We start from the raw sequence: 22115 nt of genomic DNA on the forward strand, positions 1-22115 counted from the left end.
AGATGGCATAATATGTCCTTCATGTTCTTAACTGAATTACAATGATGTCCACCTTTCCAAACCTGCTGGATTATGGGAGATAACCCAATATTTGTTTCCCACATAAGTTCATATATAAAAGGCTTGCCCTGTCCATGTACAGAAACACTCCTTTCATCTGGTTAAAGTGATAAGAGAATCGAACAGTGATCAGATTTCACTGCCATGAGGCGGCGGATTGCTGCAAGAGGAAAACATGTGCACCAACTGGCTGATGCCAGCACCCTGTCAAGTCAAACCTGGACGAAATATCCTCCAGCCACTCTCTTTTCAAAAGTCCAGTCCAAACCCATATAGCCTGTATCACATAACTGGCAAACATCCACCGCCTCCATAAAACCTTCCATCAAGTACTCCTCCCTATTATGTGGTCCCAATTGTTCTTCCCTTCTAAGGATCTCATTAAAATCACCCATACAAACCCTGGGAAGATCTGTATCACTTCTTATTTCCTTCATAAGGTCCCACGTCCAATACCTTAGCGACCTGTTTGGCTCTCCATAAATGAAAGACATTAGGATCTTTCCCATCTTCTTTAATAATTGTATCGATGTGGTAGTTTGAGAATTTTTGAATGGTTACTGTCACATCATTCTTCCAGAATAGCCCCAGCCCTCCACTTCTTCGTGAACTACTAACTGCATAGTTAGCATCAAAACCCAGAGTAAAAAAAGGGCAGACCCAGTGCCGGAGGCTCCCACATGAGAGGGGGCTGGGGAAGGGAAAAACTGAGGTAGGCCTTCCCCCCGTAAATCTACGGAGAGGCTGCTTTGAACCCATGACCTGGTGACTCACTGAGACAGCTCTCACCACTGCACCAGGCCTGCCTTTCCATCAAAACCCAGAGTGTAACACAAATTTTCCACTCGGTACTTATCAATCTGAGTTTCCATTATGAACAACACTGAGGGGGCATAATCCTTAGCGAGATCGCGAAGCTCCTTTACTGTCGCAGGGTTGCCAATCCTGCGACAGTTCCAACTTATGATTTTCATTGTTCCTGGCAATACTCCTCTAGGGAGCCCGCCGATCTCATATCAAAATCAACATCTACATCTTTCTCCTGCACTTTTAGATGCTTCTGGTTTCACTCTATGGAAAACCCATCTTTTAAAGATTCACTTACATCAGCACCTATTAACAAAGTATGTCCATCCTCTTTTTCCAAGTTGTGTACCAGATTCATTTTCATCTCATTGGCAGGAATAACAGTCAAGGCCATATTGTTGCTTTCTGGTAAGACTACGTCTCCTGGAGTGAGAATATTTTTTTATCTCCTGCCCTATCAAATTTTAGGTGCCGATCACTATCCCTCTTCAAGGGGCTTCTTCCGTCATCCTTTAAATCAACTGAAGCATTTAAGTCTCTTCTATTGTTGTTATCACTCCTAGGATCTGAGTTTCTCTCTTGGAAATAGGACTTGGCTGAATATCTAGAATCTGATTCTTTCGTATTTGTTGAACTAGAGGATCTGCTTCCTTTTATTTTCCCTTTCCTTTCTAAACTAGCAATCAGTCAGTCCCCATATTGGAGAGCCTTCTTATCATGCACACCATCACCACACTCAGATTCAACATGACCCAAAAGACCACAAATAGCACAGAACTTAGGAAGCTTCTCATACTTCACACGAAAAGCCTCCCGCTTCTCGTCCCCCACCGAAATATACACAACCCTAGTTAGAGGTTTCTCCACATCAAGCTTAACTCTGATATGCAAGTAGTCTCTCCGGCCACTACTGTCCTCGTTGAGATCCACCTTTAGAAAATCACCTATTTTATTTTCCAATTGGCGCCCAATGTTCTTCGTTCTAAATCATGTTGGCAAATCATAAATACGAATCCAAGCTGCCAAGTATTTGAATTAGACCTTGGAGGGCTTCGTAACCCCATCATACTCTCCCAATAGAACAGCGTGGCCCCTAAAAATCCATGGACCCTCCTCCATCACTTTCCTCCAATCTCCCGGACAAGAAAACTTGAGCACAAACAAAATTTCTTCTATGCCTTAAAGCTAAAATCTTTTGCCAACCTTTGCCAATGTTGTCCATCATGCTCTGCTTTTAATTCCTCCAAGTCTTCTTCCAGAACAATGCCTTTTTTCTCATCTTCCCTACTCTCCAAGTGCGATTTTTTTTATTTTTTACACTTTTTTGTAAACTAATTTAAAATCTAACACTGTTTTTTTTTCAAAACTAACATTTTTGACCGCACCTATTATCATGATGCGACGAAACGCCTGTGCCACGTCATGCATGGTGACACAACGAGAGGATGACGTGGCGATGATCGAAACTATTGACGTGGCAAATCTACCGCCACAATCTATACGACGCTGTTGCGCCACGGCGCATGGCACAGCCACCTTTGACACGGAGAGACAGATGGCCCATGCTTCCATAGAAATAATCTGACAATTCTGTCGCTTGTGTCACTCGATTTTTTGGGCCGTCTGATCGCGGGGCTCACACACCATGCTGCGCTCCCCTCCGACACGGGACGGGACTGGACGGGGCGCTGCAGAGCTATGAGACAGTGGAGAGGGTGGAGATGGCATGCATGGCGGTCGGGCGCCTCGATTTTGCGGGCGGTGCTGTGTGCTGCGGTGTAGAGGGTGGAGATGGCATGCATGGCGGTCGGGCGCCTCGATTTTGCGGGCGGTGCTATGTGCTGTGGTGTACTAGTACTCCTACTCTGTTTTGTGACCAGAGATATGCATGATGTGCGCCTCGTTTTTTTTCTGTCCCAAGACCAAGACCACCAGCTAGCCACTAGCTAGGCATGCATGTGTGCAGCTACGTAGGTCCTGTTTGGCAGGGCTTCTCCATCGGTTTTAGGAGTCGTTTAAAGCCGTTTTTTACCAAATAGGGTAAAGTAAAATAGTTTCACTTGTGAAGCCCCTAAAAACATGCTCTCACGTTGATTTTGGGTGGGATTGAGCTAAAAAAAAGTGGCTTCTCCTGGCTCCTCCTCCAGGCCCCTAAAAACATGCTCTCACAGAGAAGTCATTTTGCCAAACGGTTTACCAAAATCGCTTCAACTCCACCGGTGAAACTGTTTATGGAGCTAAAGTTAAAAAATAGCTTTACTAATGAAGTGATGCCCGGCCAAACGGGACCGTAGTAGTGTTGCAGCAAGGCTGTTTTTTTTTTTTTTTTTTTTGTCCCAAGACCACCGGCTAGCCACTAGCTCGGCATGCATGCATGTGCTGATCCGTCGCTATCACGTCACCTCGTCCTTGATACAGATTTATTTCTTTAATAGGAATATATTACATTGTATTGAACTGTATTTTACTATTTCTAGTAAGGCATCGTTTAGTTCCACTTCATTTTATAAATTTTTTCAAGATTTCTCATTACATCGAATCTTTGACACATGTATGAAGCATTAAATATAAATAAAAAATAAAATTAATTACACAGTTTAGACGAAATTGTCGATACGAATCTTTTAAGCCTAATTAGACTATGATCGGATACTAATTGCCAAATAACAACGAAAGTGCTACAGTACTGTTCCGCCAAAAATTTTGCAAACTAAACAAGCCCTAAGATGTCCATTAATAATTTCAGTTGCCTCTCGCAATAGTTAAATGACATGTCCACCATGCTTAGAGTTTGGTAATCTTTAAGTATCTCTCAGCTACGTTCGTTATATATATATATATATATATATATATATATATATATATATAGTTATAGTTATATATAGTTGTAGGTTTATTCGTACGGCTGAACTTAGGACTAGAGGCAATTAAAAAAAACGCGATACGGGACGGCGCACGGAATTTGGGCGGGACTGGGCACCGCCGCGTCGCTGCGGTCGAGTGTCCGCGCCGGCGCGCCGCCGCTGCTCAGCTTCGCCCGCACCCGCGCGGTCTGCTGCTCAGCTTCGCCCGCATCCGCGCCACTGCCTGCCGAACTCTGGCCCGCACGACTGCTGCCCAGCTCTTCTTGCGTCTGCGCCACCGCCGCCTACCTAGCATAGCCATTGGACGAGGAACGGAGGGCATCAGGCATGGGGTAAGTCAGACAATCTGAGCCGTCGCCTCCCCAGTCGCAGCAAGTCAAGTCAACGGTTCACACGGGCATTATTGGAAGAGTTACAGTTGCTTCTGTGGATGCGCTTCTCCCATCCTCCCCCAAAACCTACAGCCATTCGTCTCCCACACCCACTCATCTCCAGGTTGTGTCCGTGTCCGATCAACGATCATCAGTGAGAGGAGCCTCCCGCTTGTTGTCTCAGAAACAGACATCGTTGCTTCAGGTATGTTCTTTGGGGCGTGAATTTTTCCTCTCTCTCTCTCTCTCTTTTACCAAATTGACATTTCATCTGGATGGCTCTTATTAAATTGCTGCCTTACAAACGACTGAGGAACAATCTGTTTATTGAAAACACGCAGGAGATTCGCTACCTTTGTATTATGTAGGCTTAGCATATTTATGTTCTTCCCAAGTCCAAACAATCACGATTATCTGTAATTTTCTCCACAAATTCTTAAATTTTATGAACCCTAAATTTCGTGGATTTCTCTTATTTATCAATATCTAGTTCTGTATGTCAATGGCTTGCAATGTATCCATAGGCTTAATGGAAGGGGCATAGTTATTGGACTTTTCTTACTTCTATCAATCAGAGTTGTAGGTTGACCATAGCCTTGCAATGTTTATTTATAATGTTATATTTTGTGCAGCCCCGCATAATTTATCGTCTCATATGAAGGTTATTTTTGTATAGTTGGGGAATGAAGGGAGATTCCAGCAGACAAAGTAGCTTAAACGACAACTCACAAATATCAAGTGCATTTCCAAGGGAGCCAAAGCTAGAATTCCTAAAGAACATCACAAATGACTTCTCAAGTGAACGAGAGGTTGGACATGGTGCGTTTGGAGTGGTTTATAAGGTATAATTTCTGTCTCATATTTTAATTCTTTGAAGTTAACTATAACTAGTAAAAAAGTTGAAACCATATACTAACATGGAACCAAAGCAGGGCATACTTCAGAGTGGACAACTGGTTGCTGTGAAGAAGCTTGTGCGAACATCCGGAGTTCATGATAGACGTTTTCAGAATGAGGCAGGCAATCTCCAGACTCTGGAACACAGAAATATTGTCAAGTTACTTGGTTCTTGTTACCAAGTAGAAAAGAAATTGGTGGAGAGAAATGGCAGACATTTTCTCTCAGACGTTCCGGAAAAATTCCTCTGCTATGAATATTTGTCTAATGGAAGCCTTGACAAATACATTTACGGTATGGTAATCCCTGGTTGCATACTTATTTTCGTTTTTTTACTGTCTAAATACAGAATCCTACATGGTCTTGGTCTACGATAGAAAGTAAACATGATGAAGGCTACTTTATATATACCCAGGAATGATACAGGGCACATAAAACATTTTGCCATTTTCTGTAACACAGAAGATGCAAAGATATCATTGAGAAGATCTTTTCTCTGAAGTATTTCAATTCCTGCTTCCTTTTGTTATTCTTCAGATGAATCTTCTGGACTTGGTTGGCCCATGCGCTTCAAAATAATCTTGGGGATATGCAATGGGTTACATTTTCTGCATGAGGAGCGAAGTGAAGCCATAGTTCACTTGAACCTTAAACCTAGCAACATAATGTTGAGTGACGACATGGTGCCGAAAATTGCAGATTTTGGACTTTCAAGGTTGTTTGGTGAAGAACAAACCAGAATTCTCACCCAAAATGTTGTGGGATGGATGTAAGAACTTACTAGTTTCTGTATCTTTCCATTCTTCAAAGTTGCATTAGTATTTTTTGTGTGACAGAATATAATTTGATGCTAATGTGACCCAGAGGATACATTGCCCCGGAATACCATTACAGAGGAGAAATATCAGTAAAGTCAGACATATTCAGTTTGGGTGTTCTTATTCTCGAAATAGTGACAGGACTGAAAAGGGACCTCAATATTCAAGACATTTATTCTAAGTTACTAATTGATAATGTAAGCAATGCTGTAATAGTATAAACAATTTAGTCTCTATTCAGGACTGTTACTATTCAGTTTGCTTCTTTACTTTACAATTTCATTATCTAATTTTTCTAATTCACACAGGTATCTAAAAATTGGACAAAAATGTCGCATATAGAATCAAAGTATCCATCACTGGAAGAACAACACATGCTACAAGTAAAAAGATGCATTGACCTTGGTTTAAACTGCGTGGAGACGGATCCAAAGAAAAGGCCTACTGTAGGATCAATAATTGGTAAACTCGAAGGTAAAGGAACTGGTTCATAAAACCATTTATTCATTTCAGGATTGAAGGATTTAATCTAGAGGCTTTGTCGAAACATAGCGAAACGAACAGGGCCAATTCAACTGCTGTCGTACTCTCTACCTCTAGAGTAAAATATGCATTCTCTTGTTTAAAATGTAATATGTTCAAGCAGAAATCAGCCATGAAGCTAGCATACACAAATTCATGGAGAAGAAGCTGCAACTGATAACTGAATTCCCAAGGGAACCAAAGCTACACTTTGTAGAGGAAATCACAGGGAACTTTGCCAATGAACGCGAAATTGGTAAAGGTTCTTTTGGGGTAGTTTATAAGGTATATTTTAATTTCCATCACCATCAATTTGAGAAAAAATATGGGAGAAGCTATCTGAATATTGTTCTGTACTAATGATTTTAATTAATCTCAGGGAATGCTTCAAAATGGAGAAGTTGTTGCGGTAAAAAAGCTTTTGGTAGTTCCACAAATCAATCTGGATAAGCAATTTAAGAATGAAGTATTTAGTCTGATTGATCTCAATCATAGAAATATAGTGAAGCTAATCGGGTATTGTTATGAAATACATAAGAAACTGGTGGAATCCCATGAAAGATATGTTTTTGCAGACACACAAGAAAGGATACTCTGCTATGAGTATTTGCCTAGGGGGAGCCTTGACAAGTATCTTTACGGTATTCTACTTTATCTCATTCTCTCTCTGATTTTAGTGGAATATTGGCTTCTGTTGTATCAAACACGAATTAACAGTCATAGGCAGGGTTATTTAACAAGTTGTTCAGACACCAGGGAAAAATATACTTCTGCTCCTTATGTTTAGGTGACAACGATCAGTTAAATTTAAACTTAAGGTGTGCCTACTAGATATTTATTGAATCCATCACAAAATATAGTGCAATTTAGTATGAGACTATAAAGGTATTTGTCCACATTACATATTAGATTTCCTTAAATATGTCCATATATCTTGAGGATGGATCCAAAACTTATAGTAGTAAATTTGCATTCAAAGTATTTTAGTTTGCTAGTAATAATGCAAAATTATGAGTGCTACACAAAAATACAACTTTCTCTAGTTTTTGACTTACTGATTTGTGTATTTGTACAGGTGCATCTCATGAGCTTAACTGGAGCATCAGCTTCATAATAATACAGGGGATTTGTCAGGGTTTACAGTTCTTACATGAATTGCACAAACCCATAATTCACATGGATCTCAAACCTGGCAATATATTGTTGGATGATAATTTAATGCCCAAAATTGCCGATTTTGGTTTATCAAGGCTCTTTGGCGAAGAGCAAACACGTACACTCACTTCAAATGTTGTGGGATCAAGGTAAGCTTGACGAAAATTAAGAACAATTCTCTGTGTGTTCATGATCAAATGGATTAGATTACCTGTACTGCTTCCAACATTGACTTTCATGTGATGCAGAGGGTACATGGCTCCAGAATATTACTACAGAGGTGAAGTCTCAACCAAAACAGATATATACAGTCTGGGTATCCTTATAATCGAGATAGTAACAGGGTTAAAAGTAGATTCTAACACTGAAGATTTGTCCTCTAAGAACCTTATCGACAATGTAAGTCCAACATGTTTTGATTTTTTTATCCTTAACCTGAAGAATGTTGTTCTGACAAATAGAGGTATTGAACCGTACTTTGAATGGTGTAATTGATGCTCTTTAATGAAACTTTGCAATTCCAGGTACAAAAAACTTGGACAAAAATGCCGCAGATAGCTTCGAAGTACCCGACGTTGGAAGCAAGCAGCCTCCAACAAGTTAAAAGATGCATTGATGTTGGGCTAAATTGTGTCAGCGAAAATCCAAAAGAAAGGCCTTCCATAGGGCAAATTATCATGCAGCTTGATGGAAGCAGCTTTCCATCTAGCAGCTAGATGCCATCTTGAACCGAAACAAATTCCTAGGAAGCTCTGCAATAGTGCTCTTCTGCGTGGAGATAAGAAATGAACAGCTTTTGCAGCTACCGCTCAACGGTTGGAACTTGGAAGCGAAGAATAAAAAATGCTGAACGTGTAAATAGAAGGAGCAGATGTCATCCCGGATTTGTTCTTGGTACCAAAATAGCGGTCGACAGGGTAAATCAGTGTAAATTTCTTGTGACATAGTACAGGTAGTAGCATTTAGCCATCAATCAGCGGCAAAATATTATGTAGTACTATTAGTATACAAATGGACCTGTCTGGAAAGAGAGTCGACCAATCAATTAAAGAACAGTTAGCTCCGTTGGCTACTAAGCTAATAATTTAATATAAATAGACAATAGTCCGCTCTCATCCAACACAACCGGACGCGGTTATGACAACTGACAACATGCATGGGTTTTGGTTTTGGAATTACTCGGCAATTTCTGCAACATTACAAGAGTGGTTCTTAGTGCGTGTTTAGTTCGCGAATTTTGGGAATTTGGCTACTGTAGCATTTTCATTTTTATTTGGCAATTTGTGTTCAATCATGGATTAATTAGGTTCAAAATGTTTGTCTCGTAATTTTTAATCAAACTATGTAATTAGTTTTTTTTTGTCTACATTTAATGCTCTATGCATGTATCGTAAGATTCAATGTGATGGCTACCGCAACACTTTTTGAAAAACTTTTTAAGAACTGAACAAAGTAAATGGCACCGCGTAAGGCCATTGACGACGACTGCAGCTTTGGGGTCGAGTCAAGTCAACGTCTCATGGCGCCTCTCAAACAGACGTACACGATGGATGCTTTGGCCCGGAGCTTGTCATTGCCTACTTTATCTGGAGTCCTCTTTTACTGTCCCAAACATCAACCAGGCACCACCAGCAGATCCGCGCTCTCCCACTCCAGTCCCTCCCTCCCCCACCCACCAATCTCTGGAGCTTTACCACTACGGGCTCCGGCGGCTCGGCCTACAGGAGACCAGCAAGTGCGGACGGCCCCGCGCTCAGCTGACCCCAGCTTCGTCCAAGGCGAGCACACCCCGTTCATCTTATCTCCAAATTGGTGTGAGTTGCTTGATTTGTTTTGGTAGAAACTTTCTGCCAATATCAGTTTTTGCCTTCGGGTTAAATACATCAGATTGCGAAGCTTAGTAAGTTTTCTTTTTTTTTTTCTTTCTTGTATGTACAACTTGCTATATGTTTGACATGGGTTGGGCTCGGACATACAGTAAGCTAGCAAGGTACACAGAAATCAACTAATTACATGTTTTGTTTTACTTTGTTAGTGAGATAGCTAATGTATGTGGCAATGGACATTTTAAGGTACGGTGCTCCATTATGTTTTGGAATCCCTGCTTCCGCCCCAACTATTAGCTAATTTTTTTTTTTTTTTGATAACTTGCCTCATGTGAATTAATGTTGAGCCTTGGTGCTTCTAAAAAAGAATTAATGTGGAGCCTCTTTTGGGTCCTCCATTATGTAATAGTAAGATTACTATTAACTCAGTGGATGGAAACATATTATTTACATCCAGGTACAAGAAATATATCTTTTGATATGATAGATAGCTTGTGAAAGAATATCTTACATGCTAATCCATGCTCTGATAATTGTGTGGAGTCCAAAATGTAACAAAATATTAAAATTTAGTTCTAAATTTTGAATTGGTATATGCATTTTTATATACATGCTTGTTTGTAATGGAGACTTCAGTCAGTTTAGATGCCAAATCCTAGTTGGGCTAGGTAGAAGATATTCGATACTCTGTACATTATCTTCTGTGCTTTGCATACAAAATTGTGTTTTGTACATATACTTCTACTTTGGATTTTTGAAATTTTTAACTTCGTTGCATATACCATGAAATAAATGGCTCAGCATTTTGCATGCATGTTGAGGACTGCCTTATATTGAATTTAGGGAGTGATGTGGCCTCTACATTAGTGGAGAGCGAGAATGGTGGATTTGGAGAATAGAAAAGATGGAGTGGATTAGAGAATAGAAAAGAATGGCTCAGTATAGGTGATTGACCTGATGCTACTGCTCCATATGACATTCAGTTGGCAATTTTTCGAAATATAACCTGTGCAAAACAACGTACAAACCTGTTTCGGTAACCATACGTTGTACTTATTAATCAGTTAGGTGAGTACAGTACCTAAGAACTCAGAAGAAAAGTTAGTTTAGCAAAAGATATGCAAAACGAAGTCATCATCAATGGTGCTAGCAGGGTGTTCTCTTCCTCCTTCGCAGCTAGCTGATTGCAACCAATTCATAGTAAAAAACATTTCTGACTTACTATGATGCGCTTTTCATTTTGCTTAATAAAAAGTGTCTCTAATCAACTATTCTGGGTTAGGTTTCTTTTGTAGGAAAAAAATGTTGTGTTGTTTTTTTCTTCCGGAGGCATATACCAACGGTATTGTTCTTAAGATGTCATTTTGGCCCCATGTGACAACATGTGCAATCAGTTGCCCCACATTCCAACTTTAAAAATTATTCTTTTTCGAATAGGGCTTCTTTATTATAAGACATTGGGTTAGGTGCAGATCCCTTGACCAAGAGGCTCACTTGGCGAGACAAAGTTGTTGAGCGTACAGCTAGATTACTTTTTTATTGACCTGACTCATTCCACAGTTCCTGCCAGCCTTGATTAACAATAATGTCTATCTGTTTCACAGCTGCAGCTGGTCTTGCCTTCATTAGTCCCATCTCTGGGTACTCAAAATATGCAATTCTACTACATTAGCAGCATCACTTGCTAGCTGCTACGACACAGAAGCACAAGGAGAGAGAGGGAGGGAGAGAGGAAGAGGGAGAGGGAGGGAGCGTGCAATGGGGGATCTTGTGGTTGGATTGGCGAAGTCGGTGGTGGAGGGGGTACTAACCAAGGCCCAGTCGGCTATTGAGGAAGAGTCAAAGCTGCGGCAGAGTGCACAGAGGGACCTTGTGTTCATCACAGGTGAATTTGAGATGATGCACTCCTTTCTCAACGTCGCCAATGAGGAGCGTGCCAAGAACAACGTGGTGAGGACATGGGTGAGGCAGGTCCGTGACCTAGCCTACGATGTGGAGGATTGCATTGAGTTTGTTGTTCACTTGGATAACCGGCCCCACTGGTGGCGCCGCTTCATACCATCATGTATGGCAGCATCGGCGCTACCCATAGATGCAGTAGTCACCGAGATAGAGCAGATCAAGGCCAGGGTCGAGGATGTTAGCAAGAGGAACTCGCGCTACAGCCTCATCAGTGACTCTGGATCCAAACCAGTCATGCAGCAACAACCCACAACCAGCCCTGCTAATGGCGCAACAGCACGTGACATGTTTGCTGAGGCAAGGGACACCACAAAAAAGCAGCAAGGCATAGGGGATCTCACACAGTTGATCACCAAGGAAAATAGTGATCTTGGAGTGATCTCGGTGTGGGGGATAGGTGGTGATCTTGGTAGGACATCCATCATAAGGAAAGCCTACCAAGATCCAGAAATCTGCCAAAACTTTGGATGCCGTGGCTGGATCAGGTTGACATATCCTTTCAATCCCCACAAATTCCAGCAGAGCTTAGTGACTCAGTTCTACACAAATTCTTGCTTACAACAAGGAACCACTGTAGATGTAGCTGAACTGAAAAGGATGGAGAGAACAGGAGCAAAGCAAGGAGGGCTCCTTGAAGAAGTCATGAAGCAAGCGAATGAGAAGAGGTACCTAATCGTCCTGGAAAATGTGTGCACAATGGGAGAGTGGGATGCCATCAGGGCATGCCTACCCGATAGGCAGAAGGGCAACTGGATTATCGTGTCAACAGAGAAACGAGAAATCGCAAGCTTGTGTATTGGACACTCGTACCAAGTGTTGGAGCTTAAACAGTACTCAGCCGAGCACCCTGTACGTGTGTTCTTCAAGGAGGTGAGACAGGAACAGAGTGAATTCACTTTTATGAAAAAAAACATATTTCTGTTATATGTAGCTTTTTTTGGACATTAGTCTCTGTCTCTCTGATGCACGGTATTGGTCATTATGTTTTCTAATGTCAAAATAAATTCATATATAAAGTAAAATTTTGATAGGTGTCACATATTTACTCAATGTATGTCACAAGTTAAAAACTTTAAAATGGTTGCCTGTAAAGAAAATTAAACGATTGCTATCTACTTGACAAGTGACTAGTTTATAGATTCTTTGTACTTAATATATTTCAGTCTATTGCATTTTGCATAAAATCTAGAAACACTTCAATCTATCAAAGATAGATCTAATCTCGAGAAAATATGAGAACTCTCTCTCCTAGTAACTCTTGGATTTCTCCCTTCTCTCCTTAACTGCTTCGTATTTTCAGGGTCCTCAGGGCAAGGAGACTGGAAGAGTAATGTCAAGCAACAATGAGAAATTAATGGAGGATGAAGTGAATCACAGGGGAGGTCTTACTTCCTATCACAGAATTCCGACCTCAAGAAAGGCTGTAGCCAGTAGATGGTTTGACCAGTTTAGCCTTGTTGGACGTGAATCACAAATGAACGAACTTCGTAACTATCAGACCACAGCACGTTTCAATGATTGGCAAGTGATGTCTGTGTGGGGGATAGCAGGTGTTGGGAAATCAGTTCTAGTCAGAAATTTGTATTATGAAAGAATGCTTCAAAAGGACCCAATATTTGACAAGTATGGTTGGGTTCTGGTGTCCCATCCATTCAATCTGAGGGACTTCTCTCGGAGCTTACTTTTGGATTTTCATTCAAAACCTATTGAAGCCTTGGGAATCGAAGACCCTATTCAGGAATGCCATAAGCTTCTAAAAGAACATCCGTGTCTTGTTGTTATTGATGATGTACAGTCTACAGAAGAATGGGATTTAATACAACCTTCCCTGGTATCTAGACATTCCAAGAGTGTTATCATTGTCATCACAACCAAAGAAAGCATTGCCACATATTGTGCAGATAATGAAGAGGTTGTGTTTAACGTGAAGGGCCTAGAAGCTCAAGCATCCTTTGATCTCTTCAGAAAAGAGGTATTCTTAATCATAAGAAACATTCATGTTTTCTAGATACTTGAATCTATTGTCCTGCATGAGTCTTACCACAAACATAGCATCTCATTCGCAACTACAAGTTGTTTCTCCTTCGCCCACAGTTACAGACATTAAAAAATAAGGAGTGATTACCATCTCATCCATATCATGTTGGTCGATACTCAATAATCTTTTATTCACGGCTGCATCCTAGATAGATGGTTTACCATTTTACCGGAGTTTGAATGTTGTTTGCAAAAATAGTAAAAAATTAAACTTAGTCCACGCAATGCTGAGGAATGCAGATGTTTTTTTTCTATCATATTGCCAACAATTCCAAACATGTTTCACCCAACAGTTCTAAGCAATCTATCTAGTGGAAGTATGAAATTGCAATTAGTTTGCCCAGAAGTATAGCATGTATGAGAGTAAATCAAAACAGGGTGCTCTATCTTTTTCTTAGGTTTATTGTCTGCCAAGGGATGATATGCTTTTGCACCATAAAGCTCATAAGTTTGTCTGAAATCTGCCACTTGTGTTTCAATTTTCTGCATCAATTTCTTTCGAATAATAATGTCTAACAAATAGATTGTTATTTGGAACTACTAATCTGGAGAGCACCTTTTACTGTACACCATACTACTAGTTGGTGGTGGAACACAAACTGTTCTGTTCATTGATTTCACAACACAATGCAGAGCTCAAACAGAAATTTAGGAGGTGAACCATGTATCTGTTCTCCAAAGTGTTAAGATTAGTTCTCCATTTCACAAGTTGTTACTTTACTTTACAAAGCTTTGTTTTCCTTAACATGGAACTCATGTATGGTTTTTAGGAAGGACATCATGATGTAAAGGATTATGTATACTCTTAACCATGCTCCTGCATGGGATATTGACATGTGCTTCTCAATTAATCAAGCATTTATAATCCAGTGCACTTATTCAAATAATTTTGAGAAACAAATAGGCGTGTCCTCGTCCTGTGTGGCCAAATTGTTTTACTAATAATCTACCCAATGGTACACGTGTATGTGTGGCCAAATTATTTTTACTATGATTGGTCACATAGCTACAAAACATTTATGTTGGCCATGTCATGCATATAATGTTTTTTAGGATTCTTATAGTATTTAGATAATTCTATGTTTCATCACTTACCATTTTATTTTTGTTTCGTGTTCCATTGGCCTTTCTAAAGTATCAAGCGCAATTCATCATGAAAATTCATTTTATATGACAAAAATAAATACCTAATGTATTTTGTGTTTACCCAAATGACTAAGATCATCCAAATTTCTTTACAATAGGTACAAAATAAAAACCAGGCATCACCTCTAAAGAATTCAGATGACAAAGAGCTAGAACAACTTATTGTGAAGTGTGGTAGACTTCCTAAAGTAATAGTTGCTGTAGCCAAATTTTTGGCACCCAAGACAGTCACATGTATGGAGAGCACTAGAACGCTTAATCGCAGATTTATGCACGAGCTTGAGAGCAACCCTGAGTTTCGTGGTCTGAGAGATCTGTTTGGTTGGATGCATTCCTACTTCCGTACATGCCCAGATTTCCTAAGGCCATGTATATTCTATATGTCAATATTCCCTGGGTCCCAAATCATTCGGCGGAGGCGTTTGGTGATGCGATGGGTTGCTGAGGGCTACTCTGGGGACACTAAAGACACTACTGCAGAGGAGAAAGGGGAGATTCTCTTCTCAATGCTCGTCAACCTGAGCATGATCCAGCCACCAATGTGCAAAGCCATCACACACATGAGAATGATCCAATGCCAAGTCAGTGCTTTCTTCCACGAATACATCATCTCACGTCCAGACGAAGAGAATATTATATTTGCACTGGAGGTCTTTGCACTGAAGGGGCGTTGCCTTCCAACCACCCAGCGCACAGGACGCCACCTTGTAATAGAGAGCAGCTGGGACAGAGACAGGATTGTGTTTGAAAGCATTGATTTTTCACGTCTACGGTCATTAACAGTGTTTGGGGAGTGGGAATCATTCTTCATCTCTAATAGTATGAAGGTGCTTCGAGTGCTCGATCTGGAGAATGCAACAGGTGTGACAGATAAAGACCTCAAGCTAATGGTGAAGCTTCTTCCTCGTCTCAAGTTTCTATCTCTGCGAGGAAGCAGTGGGATCCGCCATCTGCCGAGTTCATTGGGTGAGTTACGGCAGCTTGAGACTCTGGATGTCAGGCATACCTCCATAGTTACCTTGCCAGCATCTATCACCAAGTTAAAGAAACTGCAGTACATCCGTGCTGGCACAACTTTCCCAGCAGGGGAACCATCAACACCATGCAGATCTCATCAATTAGTTGGTGTTGAGGTGCCAGTAGGTATTGACAAGCTGACTGCTTTGCACACGCTTGGTGTTGTCAATGCTGGTCTTGCAGGGGGCAAAGACTCCCTCAAAGAGCTCAAGAAGATTACCCAATTGCGCAAGCTTGGAGTGTTCGGTGTCAACAAGAAAAACTGCATGGAATTCTGTGCTGCCATCACATGCCATGTCCGTCTGGAATCCTTGTCAGTGTGGCTCAGCAAGGGCAATGAAGAATGTTTGGATGACATTTCCTTGCATCTGGAGAAGCCTCTAGAGAAAATTCAGCAGCAGCCCCAGGGGAAGGGTCTGGGGAAGACTCAGCAAAGGCCTCAGCATAAGCCCCAGGAGAAGCCTCACCAGAAGACTCAGGGGAAACCTCTAGGGAACCTTCAGAGCCTTAAGCTATGTGGTCTTGTAAAACAAGTGCCATCATGGATCAAAGATCTTCCCAAACTCACAAAGCTGGAACTGGAGATAACCATGTCAGAAGAAGTTGAAGTAATTAATGTTCTTGGGGAAATAAAAGAATTATGTATTCTACGTCTTTGTGTCAAGCCACATCATGGTGCTGATGGCAAGCTTGATTTTTGTGTCTGGGTGAATGGAATACAGCAGCGCTGCTATTTAAACCTCAAGATCCTCGAGATTACTTGCAGCTCAAAGTTAAATGTATCCTTTGGATCAGAAGCAATGCAAAATCTTGAGCTGCTGACAGCTCGCTGCTGTAGTGGGTCAACATTGAAATTTATGGAGATAAAGAATCTCTCTAAACAAAAACTCAAGGAAGCCCGGCTTATCGGTTCCCATGACACTGCACTCAAGGATGACATTGAGAAGCAACTGGAGGAGCATCCAAGGAATCCTCCTTTGAAGCTGGAGGAACTGGAAGGACGCTGAGCTCACCGTGATCAATGTGTCGCCTCAGGCATCTGCAGAACTCTGTTCACTTATTTTTCTTTGTTTTCCCTGCCAATTGATCCAGTATTGCAATACATCCTTCATGCCAGTGGAAACTGAAACATCTGCTTCCTTCAAGGTGTCAAGATAATTGGCACTTATCCTATGTGTAACATCACTAGGAGAAGACATATTCAGTTCAGTTTATTTACTCTGTGCTCGAAACGTTGAGCTTTGAGTTTATGTATCTTCATAAAGAATGCTCTCTTGTTTGTGTGCATGTTTATGGATTTGACTTTTATGTTGGTGTTGTAATCGTTTTGTAATTTTGTGTAACGATAATACCAACTGAATCCAGAATTTTCTCTTTGTTCCTTTTGTAATGTTCTTTAGATGGCTTTATTGTTCTTATTAGTCGCCAATTTTCATCTAAATATAATATTGTATGTGCATTTAGTATTGTTGGTAAGTTTGCTGCTTAAGTTTAATGGTGGTTGACGGACCGTTAACAGTGACCCCATTACGGTGTAGCATAAAAGCATCAACACTGTAGTTTGTTTTTGTCATGAACTTACAGCTTGCCAGAATGATATGGATCCGTTTCTAATGCAAAAAATGGAAGGTGGGAGGCATGTTAATTGTTCGGAGGGTGCATTGTTATTTGTTCCAAGTGTGTGCTGCAGGAATAAAAGTTTTTCTTGTTTCGTTGGCCACCAATTTAGCATAACTGCTTGCTAGGATGCTACCGCCCGCCCGCTAATCTACAAGATCCATGACCGATCACACCTGGATCTGTACAACCTACATGTCGTGTACTATTGGAATCCATGTACAGTCATAGTGTAATAATACAGAGACCAATGCATGAGGGCACATGTCTATTTCGAGTGGGAAAGGAGAACTTGAGATGCTGTCTATGGCGCCACACATGACAACGGTGTTTACTATGCCAATTGGTGAGTTGCTCTGTCAGCGGAACAATAGCAGTAGATGAAGAGCTGACAGGATAAGTAGACAGAGTATTATCAGTTGGTCTGCAATTATGTATTCGAACGGCTCCATCTCCATGTGATGTGAACCTAATTAAATGGTTGCAACTTGCAAGTTGTCGTGTCATCACTACCTGCACATGTACCAAGTCAAGTCAATAATTTCCAACTTGGAACCAACTACGGCCTCGTTTAGATTGCGAAAAAATTTCAACCCGATGAATAGTAGCACTTTCGTCTTATTTGACAAATATTGTCCAATCGTGGACTAACTAGGCTCAAAAGATTCATCTCGTGATTTCGAACTAAACTGTGCAATTAGTTATTTTTTTACCTACATTTAATACTCCATACAAGCGGCTAAAAATTGATGTGATGGAGAGAGAGTGAAAAAACTTGGAATTTGGATGGCATCTAAACAAGGCCTACGTTTGTCACTTTGTCCGTCCACTTCAACTGTTAAACGAGCTGTTATCTATACAATAGTATAATAAGCGTGCAATCCAAAAACTCCGTCTCCTCTCACAGAACACTGTTACCGGCACAGTCAACGCGCAATGTGTTTTCCCTGCTGAACAGTAACGGGTTTTTGTAAACAGTAACCGGGTTTTTGAACAGTACTTACCCGTTAAGGAACAGTACCACCCTGTTTTTTCCTTTTTTTTTTACGCAATACAAATATTTTTTCCCCACTACTACCCGCGCAAAGCGCGGGGTTCCCTGCTAGTTATTATAATACGCCGGCTGGTGTGAATGTACTAATTAAACCCTCATCTAGGGCGGAGCCAGGATTTGAGGTAAGGGGGGCAATGGACAGAGCAACGTAGAACTCATAGCCACGTTAGCTGGTTTTAGTTACATATAATGATATAATAATAACATGTTTCACAAGTCTTAACCAAAATAAAATTACATATCTATCAACTTAAATTTAGCTCTTCGACTAGCTGCAAGATCGTACCCTGTAATAATATCATCAGTACTGATTGATGAAGCAAATTCCTTCTCAATATAAATTACCAAACAATCTCGCAGAAATCCATCTCCCATTGTACATATGAGACGTGTCTTCGCAAGTTTCATAGCTGAAAAGCATCTTTCGATAGTGGCAGTTGATGCTGGAAGAGTTAATATTAATCTTAATAACCTGTCCACCATAGGATAAGATGAATATTTTCATGTTTTAAATAGTCCACTTGTTAGAGCAGCAAGTGTTGATAATTCCTTTAGTTCTGGACTGTTGCATACATCAATTTGAAAATATGGTAGCTGACACTCCAATTGAGCTCTTTCTTGACTTGAGAAATTTTTCCCACCAGAGTGCAAATATTGTCTATGTTGAATGTGTCCAGCCGAGGATCCAAAGAAGAACAAAGGGACAAAAGCTCTGTCGCTTGAGAAGTGAATCTATCTTCTAACTCTGCTAATTGTTGATCAATTGCAATATTAAACACATCTACTTTGTAATGGTGAAAGGCTGTGGTGTTGTCATTCTTGTTTTGAGATTTAGTAACATCAACATACCTACAAATGGAAAGGTATGGATTGATTGATGAACAAGTACAATTTTACAAAAAGAATAAATAATTTGGGGAAAACATACTTCTTACTCAGATCCGGAATATCAATCTCGTGTTCCACAAAACAATTTGACCTCCTTGAGAAGAGGTTCCCAGCCATTATTTCGCAACTCACCAAGCAATATTTTTGTGGTAGAAACAGAATCCACCGCATTTAAGATATCAATGCTCTTCTTTTGGAGTGACTGGCACAACACATCAGTGATCTTCATAATCTTTTCCATTAGGAGTAGAATATTGTGGGCTGAGCCGACATCTCCCATGTGTTTTAGAAAAGAACATTCATTTCCGCAATTAACTTTCTTCTAGTTCTGAAACCCCTTTACTAGAAATGTATTTGATCCAACTTTCCCAATTGGCTTCTTGGAAAATAAAAAACATGGCAGACAGTAAGCACGATTTGTATGAGGTGAATATTCTAGCCAAGTAAATTGCTTGAACCAGTTACTCTGAAATCGACGACGATAAGCTAATTTACTGAGTGGGTACTCTGCCAATACAGGTTGATATGGACCCTCTAAAATATAAAATCTCCGAGCTTCATCTTGTTGATCAGCTGACAGTTCTAATATTTGAACACGTTTATCAGTGTCTCTCTCAAATCTAGTAGCAACAACTGGTGGATGCTCAGCTACCTCGGTTTCGATTGGTTCAGCGGTAGCAGCAACATTACTCTCATTATTAGGATTTTGTACATGATCATTATGAGTTTCCCCTTTCAGATTAGTAGCTTCCACTTGCATGTTACTCTGACCGCTTCGGCTTGCAATGGCTTCAATACAATTAGCACTTGAACCAATCGGCTTAAAAAAGCTATTGATGGTCTTTCTCTTCTTCATATTGTCTAAAATTAGAAAGGGAAATTTAGAATCACTAGTGACTGTTAATTAGATAAGAGAATATCACTGAAGAAAGAAAAGAACAGAACTCAGCAGCGATAGATAAAAAGTTTGGACCAAGAATCCATCCGCTTTTAAGACATTCAATTGGATTGGAAAGAAAATCATATGTACATGCATCATGAAACACATAAACAAAAACTCCCCAAGATCAATAGCCTAGAAAAATGAAGATAGGAGAAAACAAGCTAGAGAATAACAAAGAATCACCAAACGAACCACAGTCCATAGAGACGCTGCTGCGCATGGTTCTATCATGGCATCATCCTTGTCCTTTTTGACTGGCGGCGACGGAATACGAAGTGACACGAACGGAGGGGCGACTGACGACTGCTACCGTGCGTCTGTGCTACGTAATGATTCCAGGGCTAGAGTTCAGACTTTAGAGCCTTAGAGGCTTCTTAATTTTTTATTGGGCCAGGCCGCTAGGGGCGGGGTGTCAAGCGCCCAGGCTGCCAGGGGTTGCTGGGCAGAGCCGCAGAGGCCCAGGCCACCAGGGGGCACTGCAGATGCCGCAGAGGGTCTCCGCCCTGTCTACATTGCACAATCCGTTGGATCTTATCACCAGCATCTTCCGTGACAGTCATCTTTTTTTGTGGCTGGGCAATGGTGATCCCATCCTGATGCTTGGCCAAGTCACTGGGAGCGGAACGACGGGTGTTGTAGTGTGCACTCAGTTTATATTAGTGGAAATGAGAACGGGCAGGAGATAATAGAATGGATTGCTTTATTGATGCGGTGTCTTCACTCCGTCAATTGGTGACTGGCTCAGCGGAAGCACGGGGGCTGGGGCTATTTGGCTCATAAGAATTGACTCTGTATTTAAGTTAATCAAAAAGAAAATTACAAGCAATAGTCAGGGGACACATTGCTAAGAGGTTGATAGAGTTCTTCGTCTCCATAGATTTTTTGTGTGTGTGTGTGGGGGGGGGGGGGGGGGGGGGGGCGGGGGGGGGGGGGGGGGGGGGGGGGTTTGTAGATACCATTGAAGCTTGTAGAGAACCTTCCGGACGATATCTCTGAGATCTTGGCCTAAGTTAATCGATCGAGCTGTGAACATCATTAGCTAAAACTAGGATCTTAGTCGTCGGGAATTAGGGTTGGGTGACATCCACCTTGTTGACGAGGGTATTCATTGCAAGAGAGAAATAAAAGAGAGATGCCATGGGACATGATCAACATGGGGCTTGTGGTGGAAAGAGGTTCACATCATGGACCAAGGGAGTTGAGGATGGGGTTAGAGCTTCCAAGGATTTTTTTTTTTTTGAAAAGTTTAAATTTGGAACGACAGTTGGGTCGTTCCAAAGTTCATACCCTACATTGTTGTAAACTTTAAGTATTGATATCGTAGGGTGACCGGTCTCCATGTGACAACTCTAGCCTAGGGCCTTTGTCGAGCATGTTGTGGATTAGGGCATTTTGTCGAGCACATGTGGGCTGGGAAATTTTTTTGAGTACGTCGTGGGCAAGGTCTCGCCCACCATTGCCACTACCCCCCTACGTGTGCTAGCTGCGTCCTAGGCCATTAGAGAGCTCCTTGCACGCTTGCTGGTTGAGCACAGCACATGGTCTCATCTGAGTGAGTGCAGGTCATGGAGGTGGAGAGGTGTAAATCCAAATGATCTGAATCTATATATACTAAAACTTATATTGTGAATATTTGAATTTATATTTTCTTCTAAGATAGATACTAAATGGATATATCTCTGAATCGGGTTTTTATTATTTTTCTCTGTCCTATTCTTCATTCATATTTGGAAAATGGATGGATGTCCGTATCCATGAAGAATATAGTTCTAGGTGAAACTATTTAAAATTATTCCTATGACTAATGACTAATTATATTGATAATATTATTTCAATATCAATAATGATATATAATGTGAATTTTATTTTATTTTAATATACTCATTGACGTTAGTTTAATATGGATAATTATCTTGATTCCAATTAATATGACCAATGATATATATCTGTATTATAGTTTAATAATCTATCAATGATGCGCAAGTATAAAGACCACCTAACATCCCTTTTTTTCTTGATATGATTAAAAAGATTCAGATCGAAACACTAGGAAATCTTGTCTTCACCTTTTGTCTTTTTACCTGCCTCTAGTGGAAACATTCTTTTTATATATTAATTAATATTATAAAAA

The 22115-nt window shown here is 40.8% G+C and overlaps 2 protein-coding genes and 1 pseudogene across 7 annotated transcripts; 2 read left to right on the forward strand and 1 right to left on the reverse strand.

The window, feature by feature from the left end:
• Window positions 1-1281: 1281 nt before the first annotated feature.
• On the reverse strand, window positions 1282-2669 carry LOC136479925 (uncharacterized; annotated as a pseudogene).
• Window positions 2670-3816: 1147 nt separating this feature from the next.
• LOC136483725 (uncharacterized) lies at window positions 3817-8558 on the forward strand. Of its 3 annotated transcripts, none has more exons than XM_066480870.1 (11): window positions 3817-4307; window positions 4735-4944; window positions 5035-5293; window positions 5537-5768; window positions 5864-6014; window positions 6126-6291; window positions 6464-6624; window positions 6719-6980; window positions 7415-7643; window positions 7743-7893; window positions 8019-8558. In XM_066480870.1, the coding sequence occupies exons 2-11, from the start codon at window positions 4786-4788 to the stop codon at window positions 8208-8210; spliced, it is 1962 nt and encodes a 653-aa protein (XP_066336967.1). In that variant the 5' UTR covers window positions 3817-4307; window positions 4735-4785; the 3' UTR covers window positions 8211-8558. The 3 variants fall into 3 exon arrangements, with proteins under 3 accessions (XP_066336967.1, XP_066336968.1, XP_066336966.1); XM_066480871.1 differs by having other exon boundaries at window positions 4764-4944; XM_066480869.1 differs by having other exon boundaries at window positions 4779-4944.
• Window positions 8559-8937: 379 nt separating this feature from the next.
• LOC136483724 (disease resistance protein Pik-2-like) lies at window positions 8938-16858 on the forward strand. Of its 4 annotated transcripts, none has more exons than XM_066480865.1 (4): window positions 8938-10265; window positions 10925-12152; window positions 12583-13254; window positions 14564-16858. In XM_066480865.1, the coding sequence occupies exons 2-4, from the start codon at window positions 11079-11081 to the stop codon at window positions 16487-16489; spliced, it is 3672 nt and encodes a 1223-aa protein (XP_066336962.1). In that variant the 5' UTR covers window positions 8938-10265; window positions 10925-11078; the 3' UTR covers window positions 16490-16858. The 4 variants fall into 4 exon arrangements, with proteins under 4 accessions (XP_066336962.1, XP_066336964.1, XP_066336963.1 ...); XM_066480867.1 differs by having other exon boundaries at window positions 8938-9308; XM_066480866.1 differs by having other exon boundaries at window positions 8938-9272.
• The last annotated feature ends 5257 nt before the right edge of the window (window positions 16859-22115 follow it).

Source organism: Miscanthus floridulus, chromosome 9, assembly GCF_019320115.1.
Source record: "Miscanthus floridulus cultivar M001 chromosome 9, ASM1932011v1, whole genome shotgun sequence".
Classification (NCBI taxonomy): domain Eukaryota; kingdom Viridiplantae; phylum Streptophyta; class Magnoliopsida; order Poales; family Poaceae; genus Miscanthus; species Miscanthus floridulus.

Excerpts from the sequence above, each read along its gene's own strand:
- LOC136483725 (XM_066480870.1), top strand. The coding sequence starts at position 4,786 with ATGAAGGGAGATTCCAGCAGACAAAGTAGCTTAAACGACAACTCACAA. Across the intron at positions 6,625-6,718 it reads CTTTTGGGGTAGTTTATAAG|GGAATGCTTCAAAATGGAGA; the intron begins GTATATTTTAAT and ends AATTAATCTCAG. Across the intron at positions 7,894-8,018 it reads CTAAGAACCTTATCGACAAT|GTACAAAAAACTTGGACAAA; the intron begins GTAAGTCCAACA and ends TTGCAATTCCAG.
- LOC136483724 (XM_066480865.1), top strand. The coding sequence starts at position 11,079 with ATGGGGGATCTTGTGGTTGGATTGGCGAAGTCGGTGGTGGAGGGGGTA. Across the intron at positions 12,153-12,582 it reads TACGTGTGTTCTTCAAGGAG|GGTCCTCAGGGCAAGGAGAC; the intron begins GTGAGACAGGAA and ends TCGTATTTTCAG. Across the intron at positions 13,255-14,563 it reads TTGATCTCTTCAGAAAAGAG|GTACAAAATAAAAACCAGGC; the intron begins GTATTCTTAATC and ends TCTTTACAATAG.